Here is a 14,996-nt window from a genome sequence, read left to right as displayed (position 1 = left end):
AGGATTCCTCATGCCAACTCCAATTCGTCCAAAATGGGACCAAAGAAACCTCACAAAATTTTCGATTCCCCCCACTGAGACCTTCAACACTTTGGGGGGGGGGGGGGGGGGTAGGAAAAAAGGAAAGAGACGGTCAAGAAACTTCCAGGGAAGGCACATATTCTACATTGGAGAAAGAGGGGACCGTGTATGGTGAGAGGGGCAGAAAGAAAAGCAGGACAAAAAAAAAACAAGTCTTTTTTCAGATTCCCCCCGATCTTGTGCTCCTTCCTGCAAGTTCAGCCCACTATCCATCCATCCCCACACTCTAAGTACCTTGTTATCGAAGAAAGTTAATTCTTTCTGAGTCACAAGTACAAGAATACAGTTTTAATAAAACAGTATAGTGCCCACCCAGCACTTGAATTGAGATGCTTTTTCAAGCTTGCAACTCAACTTCCCGTAGGAAAGGAAGGAATTGACGACCATTGACTGCAACGTCCGTTTTTTGAGAAAAATCAGTTCCACACGAATCTCGAGTCCAAGCGCCTTCAGCCCCCCACCATGCATCCCCATCCCACCTGACGTCAGCTCAACCAGCACTTTCATCGTCTCGGAAAGAGCATACCTCACTGACAGTGATCTGCTGCCCATAGTCCCATACTTTCAGGTAGGCTATGTAAATAGGTACTATCATGCATGAAGTCCAACTTGTTCACCATGTCCTACTACGTATACATACATTCTCATTTTCCATCAACCCAGCCAGAGATACACTCGAGCACTCGCCACTTTCTTGTCCATAGCTGACTCGTGCAGTCTGCTCCTTAAGCAGGGCTCACTCGGTAGTTGTTACCCGGAGTAATCATCACATCCCGTGAAAGTTCCATAGGGATAGCATGCGAGAACTTGACTTTTTCTATTCGACCTCGCTTTCGCCAAAGCTATTTCAGGCAGCAATGGGAGAAGGCAGTCTTCCTTTCCGTTTGTCTATGTGGACAGACGGAACCGGGGGCTTTAAGAGCTATTAGGGTTCTATACTATGTCGTGAAGCCTCATAACATCATGCTCCCTATATTCCATCCATGATTGCCTGTACACCCCGGGACCGAATCCGACAGCTATGTCTCTCCAAACTCTTGTTCGACTGAAGACAACGTGGCGTGACCTGAGTCCGTTGTCTCTCTAGCAAATGCGTCTTAAAAAACAACTACCGAAAGTCTCAACGCCGCCTGTGTGTGTACTTGACCATGTATGCGTGAACATCTTAAACAGACTTCATCCTCTTCTCTCTCCTCACAGCTTGGCATCAGTGTCTTCGTACTCGGTCAAATCCTTGGCAGGTCGCGCACCACTAGTCGCAACAAGGCTGGCTCGGAAACTGCGAACGTCTTCGATAACGACTGGTGGAGAATCACTTGACGGCAGTGACTCTTCTTCTTTACTGACGCCATTGACCTTGGCCTCGGCACCCTCCTTGGCCGGTGCCGTAGCCTGTGCGCGCAAGTGCACCGAGAGCTTTGCCCGCGTTGCCGATCCGGGCTTGATGTACGTCTGGAAGAACTCCAACATGTCGGCCTTGGTGAGCGTCTTGATGTGGGCAGCGTCTTCTTGAGCTGTTGTGATAACGTCAGCACTTTCCTTATTCCTACATTTATCTTGGGCAACTTACGGAGCTCGAAGTCGTAATATTCACTGGCAATCTGGGCCCAGTGTCTGCTACTCTCCTGGTCCAGATTCTTCAACTTCTCGAGCCTCCGGACAATTAGACTGCGTTTGTGACCCTCAAAGTCTGCCTCAGACATGTTGTCCAACGTGTTGGAGAACAGGTTGAGGAAGGCCTCGATTCTCGATTCAAGGTACTCGGGTGTCCGTTCACTTTGAATGATAAACCTGAAGCCGTACGTGGTAGAGAAGCTTCGAACTCCACTAAAGACGACATAACCGAGCTGCTCCTTCGTTCGCAGCTGGTCAAAGGCTGGCTCGTGAGCCATTTGGTCTAGCAACATCGTCTTGGCTCGTACCATTCTATCGCCCTTGTCGCCGACATAGAGCCAAACTTCGATGCAGTGGTTGACATTGGCCGGATCCTTGAGCGTCTTCTTGTATACGTAGTTCGATCCAGGGGGGATAACCAATGACCGAATCACTGGCCACTGGGGTCGCGGAAGGACGCGAGGCTTCAAGATGGTTTCAATCATGTCGGTGAGCTTGAGAGCGTCCTCCTTGTACAAATTGCCGTGGACATAAGACTCAATGTGGACCTGCGAAAGCATCTGCTTCTTGAACTGCCGGACGTCCTCAGCCGTAATGTTAGGCAGCTCAGCCAGGTATTCCTCCACAACATAGTCGCGCTCAGAGTTCAACCACGTTGTGTAGTCAGAGACCTGGCTGAACGGCTGCTGTAGCTCCCAGTTGTTGTATCCACGATTCAGGCGCTCCTTGATAATGTCGAATCTCTCGTCTCTGATCTTCAGATCCCTGATCGTGATCAAAACCTGCTCCAGGAGTACCGCCAGCTTGTCATTGTACCCGCTTAGGTCAAGGAACAGGCCTCTGGCGTCGAGCGAGACGCTGTACTGCAGGCCTGCAAGCTCGGCATCGTACGAGTACGCCTCCAACGCATCGCGTACCAGATCGGTGAAGAACCTTGCCTTGACAGCATTCTCCGCGGTAGAGTAGATATTGGGGTTGCGACAGCTGATGACCAAGTTGGCCTTGGGCACCCAAAAGGTGTCATCCTTCTTGAACCACGTCCGAGCGAGGCCATCACTTCGGACGACACGCGGCGACAGAGCCGGCTCCTTGACCTCCTTCTTCTCGACCTCGAGCTTCGTAGGGATGAAGTTGTTCTTGTGAGGAAGATGAAGCTCGGAAAGTCTCTCCGACGCAGGGCTTGAGACGGCCTTCTTGATCTCGGCCATGAAGTCCTCGGGGATCTTTTCGTGGCGGTATTCGGTACCGTACCACTTCTCCTTCTGATTCCAGTCACCGGGAAACTTTTGTGACACAATAGTCATACGGAAGTTGTCTGGTCTCAAGCACGCCAAGGCCTTTTCGATCAAACCAGAATCAAACTTCCTCAACCGACTGTATCCGCTGAGTAGCCATTCCCGCGGAAGAGGCTTCTGCATGACAGAGCTGATCTTGCTCGTGAATCGGCTTGCTGGAGTCTTTTGCTTGAATTTGAAGTCGACGTCGGCCATGCCCTTCTGTTCGTCAAAGATCCATTCCTGGGGTGGGGCCTCCTGGAGAAGCGCAACATATTGAAAGAAGACCTTGACAATCTCCTTGTAGTTTTTGAGACCCTGTAGCGTACGTCAGCATTCGAGGTGGGGGAGTGTCAAAGCGGTGGTCATCTCATTGCAGGGCTTACCTCCTCTGTCAGGCGAATCTGACAGTCGAAAATACCAGGAGAACCCGGACAGACGGGGTAAGCACCGGCACTCAAGCCATTGGCCCAGCCCTTTTCCTTGACGTAGGCCATGATGCTACCAGGGCCCTCGTGACCGATCAGGTGGCTCACGTAGCGACTGGGTTGCGACTCGTACATCTTTTCCTCGTCGAGGAAAGGGAAGAAGAGGTTCAGCTCGCGAGAGTCCATGACAGGCTTAGCAAAGACTTGCATACCCAGCTCACTCTCGCGGAAGGGCACCTCAGCCTCCCACCTATTGGGCGCTAGGTCCTTGTTGGGGACTCCGGAGAAGAACTCGGCAACCCATGTCTCGAGAACATCCAAAGGCTCTCTTCCCAGAACCACCAACTTCATACGGTTTGCCGAGTAGTGCTTGTCGTGAAACTCCATAAACTTTGCGCGGACATTGACACCCTTGGACTCTGGGTCTTCCTTGAGAACCTCGAGATTGCCGGTCGAGAAGTGGCAAAATGGATGCTTCGGGTTGGAAAGAGACTTCTCCAGCTGGTGGAGTCGCCATTGGTCATTCTGCAGGTTCTTCTTGTTTTCCGAGTCCACCGCGCGCAGCTCACGATCGAGGGTCGACTCGAGGAACAGGGGCTCAATGAAGAATTGCGCAAAGCGATCGAGTGCTCCCTTAAAGGGCGAGGGGTTCTCGGCTGTTGGCTCCTGATCGTTGGCAGGCTTTGCAGAGACGTCGAAGAAGTAGTTAGTCGAGGTTGCGCCAGTGTAAGCGTTGGAGCTGCCCGAGTTGTTGGAGAGGTACTGCGAGTATTCGTTTTCTATGGGAAACTTCTTGGTACCCATGAACAGTAACTGCGTATGCAAGTGTCAGCGTGACCGAGAGCGGAAAAGAGGTTGAGGGTGCGGATAGGGAGATTCTGTGTCTAGGCAGAGTCTCGGGGAGGGGGCCGTACATGTTCGACGGCGTGGGCCATTCCTGGCATTTCCTCCTCGTCGCTGAAGTTTCCAACATTGCAGTCTAGGGCGGCGCTGGCCTTGTCGGTCTCCGGGTCATGTACCAGCAAGGCCTCGAGCTTGTTGGACAACCTCACGACTCGGTAGGTCCGATCGTCGAGGGAGGGGGTCTCGAGGTGATCCGTCACCCGTTCGACGGATTGGGGCCTAGGCTCGCGGTGAGGTATAGCTGAGCCGGCCGGAAGCCCGGCGGCAGCGGTATCGGTGTTGGGCATGGCAACGATCTGCTTGCCGTGATTTATGTGAGATGAGATGGTGGGTTTGCTACTGATGGAGCGGGAGGTTGTATAAGAACGGAACGAGATGGTGGTGTAGGTGGGCGACTTTTCAGAGCAGAAGGTACGGCACGGGGCTGCAGCAAGACGGTTCGGGAGACGACTGCTGATGGCCTGGCACGTTGTAAGAGACAAAAGCTCAGGGCGTGTATGCTTAGTGGGGGAGGAACGCCACTTTTGAAGTAAGAGAGAGAGGGACAGGGACGTGGACGTGGACGCGGACGTGGATGATGTCGGGCGGTTGTGGATTTGTCGCAGGCTCTGGCGCGGGCTCAGGTTGGAGGCTACGGGACGCAACATGCAGCAGATGCAGCCAGGACGGGAGAACTGGAGAAATAGAGAGAGCAAGGTAAGGTGAGTTAGGGCTGAGGGGTAAAATATGCAAACAAGTCGAAAAGAAGAAGAAAGAAGGAAGAAAAAAAGGAGCTGCAAATAGGAGGCGGTATGTAGAGAGTATGTAGGTAAGGTAAGGTAAGGTACGGATGGATACAAGTCGGTTGGTTTGTTGGTGCGAGTGCGAGTGAGTGAAAAGTGTCAAGACTCAAACCTGGAGGTACAAGTAAGAATACCTTGGGTAACTGAGGTACGCTACCTTGCGTAGGCAACGGAACACAGTCAGTGGAGGTACTTTAGCCGTGGGACCGGGGATGGGGACGGAGTACCTCAGCAGTCAGTTGCAGTCAGTCGCAATCGCAGAGGACCAAAGATGGGAGAGGATGAGGGGAGTTGCGACTGGGGGCGGCCGGGAAGATGCTGGCGGGTTGGCTTGCTGTGCGTGCAGTGCGTGCAGCGCAGATGCAGGCGGGGGGAGCAACGAGAACCTACCTTGAGCAGGTGCAGTGGATGTGCAGCTAAGGTGCAGGGAATCGGAAGGAAAGAGCGGAAACGTTTGGCGCAAGTTGCGCCTTCCAATGACACAGGGCATCCACTGTTAGCACTCGCCGCAACTTGCAATGGAACAGCGCTGACCGGTGTGCAGGCACCCAGGCAGTGACCAGTCAGCAAGACTTCCAGTACTTTCGAGGGTCCAGTCTAGGTACCATAGGTACTTGAGCTGGGGTGGAAGGAGGGGAGGGGGCCCACCGGGGGGAGAAGAAAGCGAGGCGAGATGGGGGAAAGACTCGAAATCTGTCTTTCGAGCTGCTGCTGCTGCTGCTACAGACGACACCTCACATCTCACTCATCTGACGCGAATGATGCGACGACTCATGCCGACTGGGCAGCGGCGACAAGTGAATGGACAGGCCACAACTACATGCAACAGCAGTTACAACTGACAAGCAAGCAGAACGAGCATCCCCAAGACTGAGCAACACAACCTCAAGGCTCACCATGAAGCACACTACCACTACCAACACCAACACCAACACCACCATCACCGCCGCCACCGGCAATCTCAGATTCAGAACCAAAGAAAGGGACCGTGCCCACTTACCTGTGGAGACGCAGGGCGACGCCACGACGCTACCGCCGTACGACCCAAGGTACCGACCAGACGGAATTTGGAAGCCATGGACGGAAGCGGACACTCTGCTTGCTGATCTTTGAGTCTGGGCAAACCCGGCAAACCAGCCTACGGTTATACTATGCTGCTCTGCTGGGAAGGTAGCACTCGTCAGTCAGACCTACCTACTTCGCCAGGCAGGTAGGCTTGCGTAAGGTATCATGGCGGCAGTGGCAGCGGCAGCGGCAGTCCATTGTCCAGTGGTTACAGTCACTCACCATCGTCTCCGCTTCCGCCTCCGCCTTACCTTTGAACCTGATATTCGGTTCGCGGTGACGGAACCGCGGTTCTAGCTGGAGAATAGCATGGAAAAGCCGGAGAAGACGGCTCCAGCGGGATCATGTTCACAAGGTGCGACAACCGGGCTGCTGCTGGTGGTGCTACTGGGTTGGCGTTGTTGCAACAAATGTGCTGGGCCCATTTTTTGCTACAGCTGAATGATTTGATAACATGATGTTGATGACGGCTTGTTGATGGAGACTGCGGAAGACCCGAAGGTGTGGGCTGCCGTCTCTGAAACATCCGCCTACTGCCGTTCCCGTTCCGTCTACCACTGTCGAGGTATCCAAGGTGCGAAGATGGGCGGGCAAGGCGGGATCTTTGGAAAGCTGGAATGTTCTGAGCCCATTGCCCTAGGAACGTATCCGTAATCAATGCCGCTCGCAAAGCTGACGCAAAGCCCCTGCTTGATCCCATGGCCTAATCGCATTCCTCCTGGAGTCGGGCGCGGGATGTGCTCAGGTTCAGCTGTACCAGTAGCTGGCTGTGAAGCATGACATCTGATATATGTGTCAGACCTATTGTCGGGCCTTTGACTTACATCCCCGTCATCTGCCCTCTTGGCAGCAAAAAGACGAGAAATACGAGAGTCATTTCAGACAAGAGATCAACATGGACGCGTCCAGTTGGAACTGTTCCTGAGTAGGAAGCCGTGAAAGCCTCAATTCCATCACACCCTCCCTCTTGGGGTATTATGGCCTTGTCGCTGGGTTACCCCAGCCGCCTATGGCTCCACGTGGGAAAAGAGGCGGTTGTCAGGTTCCTTTGAAACGAGGCACACACAGTTGTTCGGCGAGAAAAGCCAGCGCAGCTGATTAATGGCACACAAGGAGCCAGCAACCCGGTGCTATATGAGCCGCATCTTAATTTTAGAGGTTGGAGAATGGAAAAGACACAAACATCGGTCTCCATATCCGTACACCAGAATGTAGGATGCAACTACTAGGCCCAGTGCAGCTACTGCGCAAAGGCCCAGTAGTCAGTCCCCTAACCCCCTGGTGCCCAGGCTGCAAAGCAATGTCGCCGTCTTTGGGTTGCAGGACGGCAAAGTGTTGCGTCGGTCATCGGGTGGCTTGCTTCCAATGATTTCGCGTCTTATCCCTCTTTCACCTGCCCAACTACGGTAGGGCAAGCGTGGCCATCCCAATTTCGCCGCGGGTCTTTGGCGGTGGTGGGATCATTTGATATCGAAACCGAATGATATCGACAATCCCTTGGGGGTATCTTTTGGGCCTGTGGACGCGGGGCGGCGGGAGCGGACCGGCCTGGGGAAGTAAGGGACGGGCGGCGACAAGGGGGACCTTTGAGCTGCCGCGGCACCGCGGTCACCGGTGTAACTATCGAGCAATGCTATACGGATACAGGGGTCGTTTTCGGGTTATTCTTTCCAGCATGCCGACCACCGCCCTCTCGATATTGACTGGTTGCTGTTACGAATACTGCTGCTCGCCTCGTTGAGGTTGTCTTCTGTTGGGGGTCACTTGATGATCTTGCTCTCGCTCTACCGTGGTTCACCGAAGGCTTCTTCTGCAGAAGAAGCAATGGGCGCGGGTGGTAAACTCGGGCTGGCCCGCTGTCTCTGGTAATTTCCCCTGATAATCTGTTCTCGCCCTGCGGTCGATTTTGTTCTTTCTTGTTCTCGATCCCACCCTCCTCGGCCAAGGTGCCATTCGGATGTCGACCGTTGCGCGGGATGGGAAAGTTGATGCTCAAATGCAAGAATACGTGGCGATGTTAGGGGTACAGATTGTCCGGCCGGGCTACGGAGTACTCCTCGAAAGCCTCGCAAAAGGGACCATGGTCCATGTTTCTGAGGTTCTCCCTTCCCCTGTTAAATCCCGTCAGCCCCAGTTGGGTTTGTTGGCTGATGAGCAAAGATCAAGGGCAAGGCGGTGACAAGGGAAACAGAGCCCCTGTGCCCGTAGTCGGATGTAGCAGTTTTCGGGTGCCAATCGCCGAAGAAGAAAAACTGGCGAGACAGGCGGACAGGGGGTGGGCATGCGAATGTTTCGCCGTTCGGGGAGAAAACATACAACCCCCCTTGTCTTGCGTCTTTCCCGGCAATCTGGTTGCGTTTTGGGTTCCCAGGGCCGTCAGCACCGTTCGGAGTACTGCAAAACACCTAGGAAAGCTCAGACTTGGTTGGCTCGCGGCGATGTCAACTTGAAAGTACTAGAGCCCGAACAACGTCGAGATAAGCAAAACTGCGCGGGTTGTAAGCAACTTGCAAAGTAGTCAGTCCAGCTCGTCGGTTTATCCTTCCATCAGGGGTGCAATTTGGATACAGACCCGAGTGAAAGAGGGGTCGTCGGCAACTTACAGTCATGGTTCAAGATCCCATGTTCCATACCCATGAAGCTCCAAACTTGGATCGCCAGGACTGTTTGTTGGGAATACTCAAGCCAGTATCGTGTAATACTGCTGTCAGCACCACCTAGGTCAAGGTGATATTCCTCGTCAACCCAATCGCCCACACCAGGCAAGGGCCCACCGTGGGAGACCATACCAGTATCCTGCGGACATTGTGCATGGATGGAGCCATCGTGGTAGTGTGGTGCTGCTGTTCGCATTGGACGAACCTAGTCTGCCACACTATCTTGCTCACATGCTTCTTAGGATACATAAGAGGCGATCGCCTGGATCTATTGGTATGACAATCCACAATCACTCACATCTCGATTGGAGCAACAGATACCAGCACACGTGTGCCATGAGAGCCTTGACAGATTAGTGAGCATTCGCTATGCAGCCTCAAACTGTGGGCGGCGATTCGGATTCGATCCGCCTGGCGGGATGCCATGCCACTCCCATGCATGGCCGACTGGATTTCTCGGCATACCTACAGTCGCTCTGGCCGGTTTTGACAGACAGCAGACATGGCGTTGATTGTTGATCTTATATCGACCCTACAGCCTCCCCACCTGCATCTTTGTAGGGAATCTGAACTTTACGGGTATCCTGATCGCGCAACCCACATTCCGTGTTGATACCGACACGTTAATATGGGATCATCAAAACAGAAGCTGTAAGTATTCGTACTGTGCAGGTTCAATAATCTTCCCGGTGCCTCAAGCAAGCGATCCGCGGGTGGCCAAACAAGCTGTGTTCAGAAATCCACAGAAGTCGAAACTGCATACCATCCATGATCAGTGTCCGCTAACAGAAACAGACCATGTAACCATGGCCCCACCCTCGCTTCCACGAGTGAGTCTTCCACAGCTGTGCTGACCATCAAACCTTATGGGCGCCAATGACTTTGAGATCCCCCGATTCCATAACCGATTCGTTGCACTTCTCCGGATAACAGGAAAGGCGAGCTGAGCGAACTGGCGGGCGTCGGACGTAACTCCGAGGGCAGTCGATTCGACCAAGCCGTCTATTGTTTCTCGGTACGGATACTCAAGTGCGCGAGTACATTTTCTGGTCCGTCGTTCTGGATCGGCGAGTCATTCCGTCTTCCCGGGCGCCCACTTTGGGTATTTGTTGAACCCGCAACGAGCACGACCCGGCTTGTCCCTCTTGCAGACCGCCGCCCGTCAATAACTGACCGCTGCTGAACCATGTCACCTTTTACTCCTCTCCTCACGTCTGACGTTGAGTCCCTCTTCTCAACCCCTCTTCACTGCGAAAATAATAAGGCCCAGTCGCCTAGTTCCCAAGCAAGTGTGCGGCTGCGCTATCCACAATAGGGAGATACGGCCGTCCCTTGTCCAGGTCTGACGATATTCCACACATTCGGACCTAGGTACCTAGGTACCTTGCGGGGATGTTGGACTACCATCCTCTCCTCGCCCTCGAAGCCCGGCCTGTCATGACGATCGCGACCCGAACTTGGTTTCGCAAAGGTGAACAGTTATGAACGAATTTAAGGAACCTCGAGCAGAGCCGATTCGAGGTTTGTAGTTCAAAATACGGAGAGCTGCAGCCAAAATTGAACGCCATTGGGCCAAAAGAAACCTACCTCCTCTCGCCGTTGTCCCTCTCAAAGTGGCAACCCTAAAGAGGCCGTGTTTCTAGCCCTGGCTATGATAACGATCGTTAACTGCAACTTGGATTGCAACCTGTACTAAGGTTTCCGCCGTTTCAGTGGCACTTGACCATCGAGCTGATTTGCCGATCAAGATCCTTTGCATCGGTTTAGCATCAAGTAGATGTATATTCCCAAGCCGTGATTGTCCATATGCAGCGACAGTGTTTTCCATACTTTGCGATGGGGATTACCATTCGACACCAATGTTACGAAAATGGCTCCTGGGGACTCGAGCGTTGACTTTTTGCGACGATCAGCGTGTCCATAACACGGTAATGGCTCTCAAGGAGGGTCGCAGCTATGGCTGGGTCACCAGCGGCATATCCTTGGAGTACCCTACACAGCAGATGTAAGCTTGTTTATGCGATAATAACATGATCCCGCGATCCCTTTGTACATGAGATTCGGTAGAGAAGAGATGGAGAGTTTTTGCGGGCGAAAGCATGTCACCCCACCATCCAAAGTTCGAGTGTCCCGGGGCGCCGGCTGGTAACCCCCAGAGTTCCCGCTGTGCCGTTTTGGGTGAGCCGCTTTGAACCACGTAGGAGATCGACATCTCACACGCGGGCTTCTTTCCCGTGTCCGAGGAGGCTAAGAAACGAAAGGTCGGCCGATGCATTAGATTCTCATCGAGATGTAGGAAAACGTGTCGACAGGGCTTCTGTTCGCCTCATCATCGGCAATTGTGGTTGTTTTGCCCGGCTGCCATCCCCAAAAAGACGATTGACGAAGGGGGCAGATTGTGTTCCAAACCGGGCAAACGCGCCTGTTTCGCGGACCTTGATTTCTTGTCAGTATATGTGCAGACGGTAAGGCAGCTGTGTGTAGCCTGGCGCCTGGCTCTGGAGACAGCTCATGCCGTCTATCATTCAAGTTGATCAGCTTCTGAAGCTCAAGACGTTTAGATCAAACAGACCGAGCCAGTTCGTTGGCACCAAGGCCATTGTTCGGCCATATTCGATGCGCAAAAACAGGAGATTGGGTTGGTGGTCATTTCTTTTCCATTCAGGTTGCCGGTCCATGTCGGGCTTTCGTAGCCCGGCGCGGGAGGCAGTGCGTATCTACGTGTTGCATTGATCGAATGTCCGCTCAGCAGGATTCTTCTGTCAATCCCATAACCAATTTCCTCCGTGATCTCTCGCAAGGCGAGAGCCCGCTGTGGGATCGACAAAAAATTTGCTCCTATTTCGCGAAGCCGGAATAGAAGAACCGGTCAGCAAGCCAAATCCGGGCACGAGGGGTATCTTGAAAATAAAAAAGCACGCTTGGTAAGACAGAGGTTCATCGTGATCTATCAAACGACTTCCGCTTGCCTCCTCGTCGCTGTGGGCAGTCGGCGGCCCTGTGCCCCGGCTTGTTGCAGTTGTGGCAGTTGAAGGGCGCGTTCGGTTTTCCTGCTCCGGAGAAGCCGCCTGTAGCACCGCCGGAGATAGATGCCAGCTTATTTAATTTGACTTCCTTCTTCATTCTCTTCTCCCGGAATTCCTTGGCCTTCATAGACTCGCTTGATTTCTTCGCTTGTAGATTGACCCTTGTGCGCCCCTGGCCGCCAGACGCGAGGCCTTTTACGGCTTTCGGGGGTGTTTTAATCGAAGCATCTTCGTCGCTTGAGGAGGCTTCATCTTCGTCACTGGATTCATTACTGGAGTCGTCGGAATCGCTAGAGCCCTCGGAGTCGCTCGACTCGGGCTTCGTCTTTTTGGGTGTCTCCTTCTTGGCATCCTGGCACGAGTTAGCTAGGTTATCGCAAGACCTATGGTTTTGGCATTACCTTAGTAGCCTTCTTTCTGTTACTTTCAATTTTCATCCTCCCAACCTGTGCAGTGGCAGTGGCTGCGGCTTCCTCCTCTCCATCGGCAACATCGATATCCGCGTATCCTACATAAACAATGTTCGGCGGCGCATTCTCTGTCTCGGTGGACTTGCCCCAAGCACCATCAAGAACCCAGTGCGTGTCTGCAAGCTCTGCTCTAGACGCCTCTAATGCCGACAAGCGCTTAGCTTCTTGTTGCTTCAGAGCCGCCTGAACGGCTGTTTGATCGAAGGAGTGAAAGTCGCCGGTGAGGGGCGAGTTTTGGAACTTGCGCCGCTTAGATGAGGGCTCTTCGGGAGAAGGTTCCGGCGTAGCATCCGAGGCAGCAGCTCTTTGCATGAACTTCATCGTCAACAGACGAGAGGATATACCTCTACCCGGAGGTGTTTCGGGGACCATGTTGGTGCTCGGCGGCATTATGGCAATCTGCCTCGGGAGTTCGCTAAGATTAGTTGGGATACAAATGAGTATAATGTGACAATTTTAATTGTTCAACGAGTGTTAGAGTCCAAGGATCGTGCTTCTGGGCTGTGTCGGGAGTCAAGAGTAGTATGATGAAGTCAGCTTGGGCTGTGGTACGCAAAAGTTGGAAAGAACCAAAATTCTGGTATTCTGCCGTGGTACATGCAAATGCGCGGCCACACCGCCCGCATCACACGTCTGGTCCGTGCACATAACTTCATGGGACCCCGCCGTGCCTGCTTCAACTTTCTCAAGTACGAACATATAAACCGAAAGTAAGGCAGTTGAGATTCTTTGAACCTTCCTCAGAGAATTCTCGCTGTCTTGGCCTCACGTCTCTGATTCTCACTACTGGATTTTGCTCTTATTACATCCCTTATCCTGCTATTCTCATATCTTGGACGCTTGCTCTCGCTGTTGTTCTCTCAATCTGCCAAGTCTCTCTGAGGTCATCTCAAAACACTCTGGTAAACCGGTATCCCGCCATGTTCCACCCAGTATCATCTTTGCAAGGCCCGACGCACACGTAAAGATTCTCGCCATCCCTATGGAACCATAAATTCAGAGATTGGGCATTTTACGGGAACGATTGATCACTCACCATGTCCATTGAAGCCGGCACAAACCCATTGTCCTGGGGAGCCATCAACCCTCCCGATAAAAGGCACCATGTCGGGCGTCATGCCAATGATACCTGTCCATGTGTGCTGGAGTCCCTCACCGTGGCGCAACTTCTCTGGTCTACATTCTGGTAGACAGTCTTGGAAGTTGGCAACGGCATCATCGCGAATTTCCGTGCTAAACTCGCTGTCGTCGGCTGTCTGTCTTTCCGCATACGCCGCTTGACTGACTTTGGGGCTTGCCGAGGCGGACCCGAGGATGATGATGCCGTCTGAACGGCGTTGATTGACCGAGTAGAACCAACGCAGGCCCCTACGCAGGGAGATGGTGCTCTGCAGCACCTTGCTGCCGGTGAGAGCCACAGGTGGTACGAAAGCATGGGCCTGCGCGCGCTCTGGTGTGACGAGGGACGATAGCTGCGGCAGCAAATGTGGTGCGAAGGCATTGGTGCAGTGAATGACTGTTGGCGTCGTTACAGTACCTCGTGGCGTATTGACATCCCAGAGAATCTGCTCTGCGCCAGATGATGATGGTGTCACCGAGATTGCTGGGCAATGGGTCAGGAACTGCACGCCTTTGCCAATACATTGGGCCAGGAGCCATTGGGCCAGTTTGGCAGGATGGCCAGAACCTGCTGGCCATTCGTAGGCGCATAGAGCTTGCGGGACGCCTGTTTTTTCTCGAGCTTCCGCGGCAGGGTAAAACTTGATGTGAGAAACGTCGCCGCCAGCACTCTGGTATGCCTCGAAGCTCTTGGCATTATGGTCTGCAAATTCCTGAGTCAGGCAAACGTCAAAGGTGGTCGTCGGGACAAAATCGAACGGCACGTTGTACTTCTTTACGAAGTTGTCGACTGCAAGAAACACGGTCCTCTCATTGGCGATAATCTTCAGGGCCTGCTCCTCGCCGTGGAATGATTTGTAGGCTGTGAAACCGCGAAAGGCGTCTGGTCGGATATGCCCTGCATTGCGAGAGCTGGCGCCGCCGGCTGCTTCCCTTGCTTCCAGTATGACGATGTCTGGTCCTGTTACACCACCCTCGACCAACTTAAAGGCTGTTAGTGCGCCGGAGATTCCTGAGCCGATAATGACGTATTTCGCGGTTCTCGGTACGAGAGCTTCATCGTTGTAATTGAGGTAAGGGTATGACCTGGTTGTCTGTTGCCAGAACGATAGGCACGGATTGGTAACGGGAAGGCCAGTCATCATGAGTTGACTCTTTAGGGTAAGCAACTGTGGTTGACTTTGTCGAGCATACATCGCTACCCGCGTATGGAACACCTCGCCTTATTAAGATGAGTTCATCGTGAGCGGACAGCCTCCACTGATGCTTAGACACTCTCTTTCGAACCTGCCTTCGGCCTTGTAAAACCGGTAGGAGATGTCCGCGAGTCGATCCCCTTGGGTGAGATAAGCCTGGCGATAGCCATGATTCAACCTTTGCTCAAATCTGAGAGGTGTGTTGTTTGTAGCAATTTGTCGGGTACGTACAGGTGGGGACGAAGTCGGAGGCCCTTCCGATCCTCTGGCGGCGAACATCGCTCCGCTCCCGCACCGATGGGGCCACAACCTCTCAACCCATTTCATGTCTCAAACCGAATATGGCAACTCGATGCATCAGCTACTGCAAGTAGATGCGCA

At 53.2% G+C, this 14,996-nt stretch overlaps 6 protein-coding genes across 6 annotated transcripts; 1 reads left to right on the top strand and 5 right to left on the bottom strand.

Annotated features, from left to right (window-relative positions):
* Positions 1-1,275: 1,275 nt before the first annotated feature.
* On the bottom strand, positions 1,276-4,947 carry CABS01_00251 (peptidase M16 inactive domain-containing protein; the record flags this gene model as incomplete). Its single annotated transcript, XM_060533633.1, has 4 exons — positions 1,276-1,595; positions 1,652-3,287; positions 3,356-4,210; positions 4,312-4,947. 4 exons carry the CDS (start codon positions 4,945-4,947, stop codon positions 1,276-1,278), a joined length of 3,447 nt encoding a protein of 1,148 aa, XP_060406147.1.
* A 1,032-nt stretch (positions 4,948-5,979) lies between these two features.
* Positions 5,980-6,195, top strand: CABS01_00250 (uncharacterized protein; the record flags this gene model as incomplete). The annotated part of the gene is made up of 1 exon (XM_060533632.1): positions 5,980-6,195. One exon carries the CDS (start codon positions 5,980-5,982, stop codon positions 6,193-6,195), a length of 216 nt encoding a protein of 71 aa, XP_060406146.1.
* Positions 6,196-6,394: 199 nt separating this feature from the next.
* CABS01_00249 (uncharacterized protein) lies at positions 6,395-6,847 on the bottom strand (the record flags this gene model as incomplete). Its single annotated transcript, XM_060533631.1, has 1 exon — positions 6,395-6,847. One exon carries the CDS (start codon positions 6,845-6,847, stop codon positions 6,395-6,397), a length of 453 nt encoding a protein of 150 aa, XP_060406145.1.
* A 1,094-nt stretch (positions 6,848-7,941) lies between these two features.
* Positions 7,942-8,100, bottom strand: CABS01_00248 (uncharacterized protein; the record flags this gene model as incomplete). The annotated part of the gene is made up of 1 exon (XM_060533630.1): positions 7,942-8,100. The coding sequence occupies one exon, from the start codon at positions 8,098-8,100 to the stop codon at positions 7,942-7,944; it is 159 nt and encodes a 52-aa protein (XP_060406144.1).
* A 3,641-nt stretch (positions 8,101-11,741) lies between these two features.
* CABS01_00247 (uncharacterized protein) lies at positions 11,742-12,690 on the bottom strand (the record flags this gene model as incomplete). The annotated part of the gene is made up of 2 exons (XM_060533629.1): positions 11,742-12,182; positions 12,232-12,690. The coding sequence occupies 2 exons, from the start codon at positions 12,688-12,690 to the stop codon at positions 11,742-11,744; spliced, it is 900 nt and encodes a 299-aa protein (XP_060406143.1).
* Positions 12,691-13,328: 638 nt separating this feature from the next.
* CABS01_00246 (uncharacterized protein) lies at positions 13,329-14,561 on the bottom strand (the record flags this gene model as incomplete). The annotated part of the gene is made up of 1 exon (XM_060533628.1): positions 13,329-14,561. The coding sequence occupies one exon, from the start codon at positions 14,559-14,561 to the stop codon at positions 13,329-13,331; it is 1,233 nt and encodes a 410-aa protein (XP_060406142.1).
* Positions 14,562-14,996: the final 435 nt, after the last annotated feature.

The sequence above is a fragment of the Colletotrichum abscissum genome (genome assembly GCF_030869225.1).
Source record: "Colletotrichum abscissum strain IMI 504890 chromosome Unknown Scaffold_1.1, whole genome shotgun sequence".
Taxonomy (NCBI): domain Eukaryota; kingdom Fungi; phylum Ascomycota; class Sordariomycetes; order Glomerellales; family Glomerellaceae; genus Colletotrichum; species Colletotrichum abscissum.
This window is presented reverse-complemented; position numbering and strand designations above follow the sequence as displayed.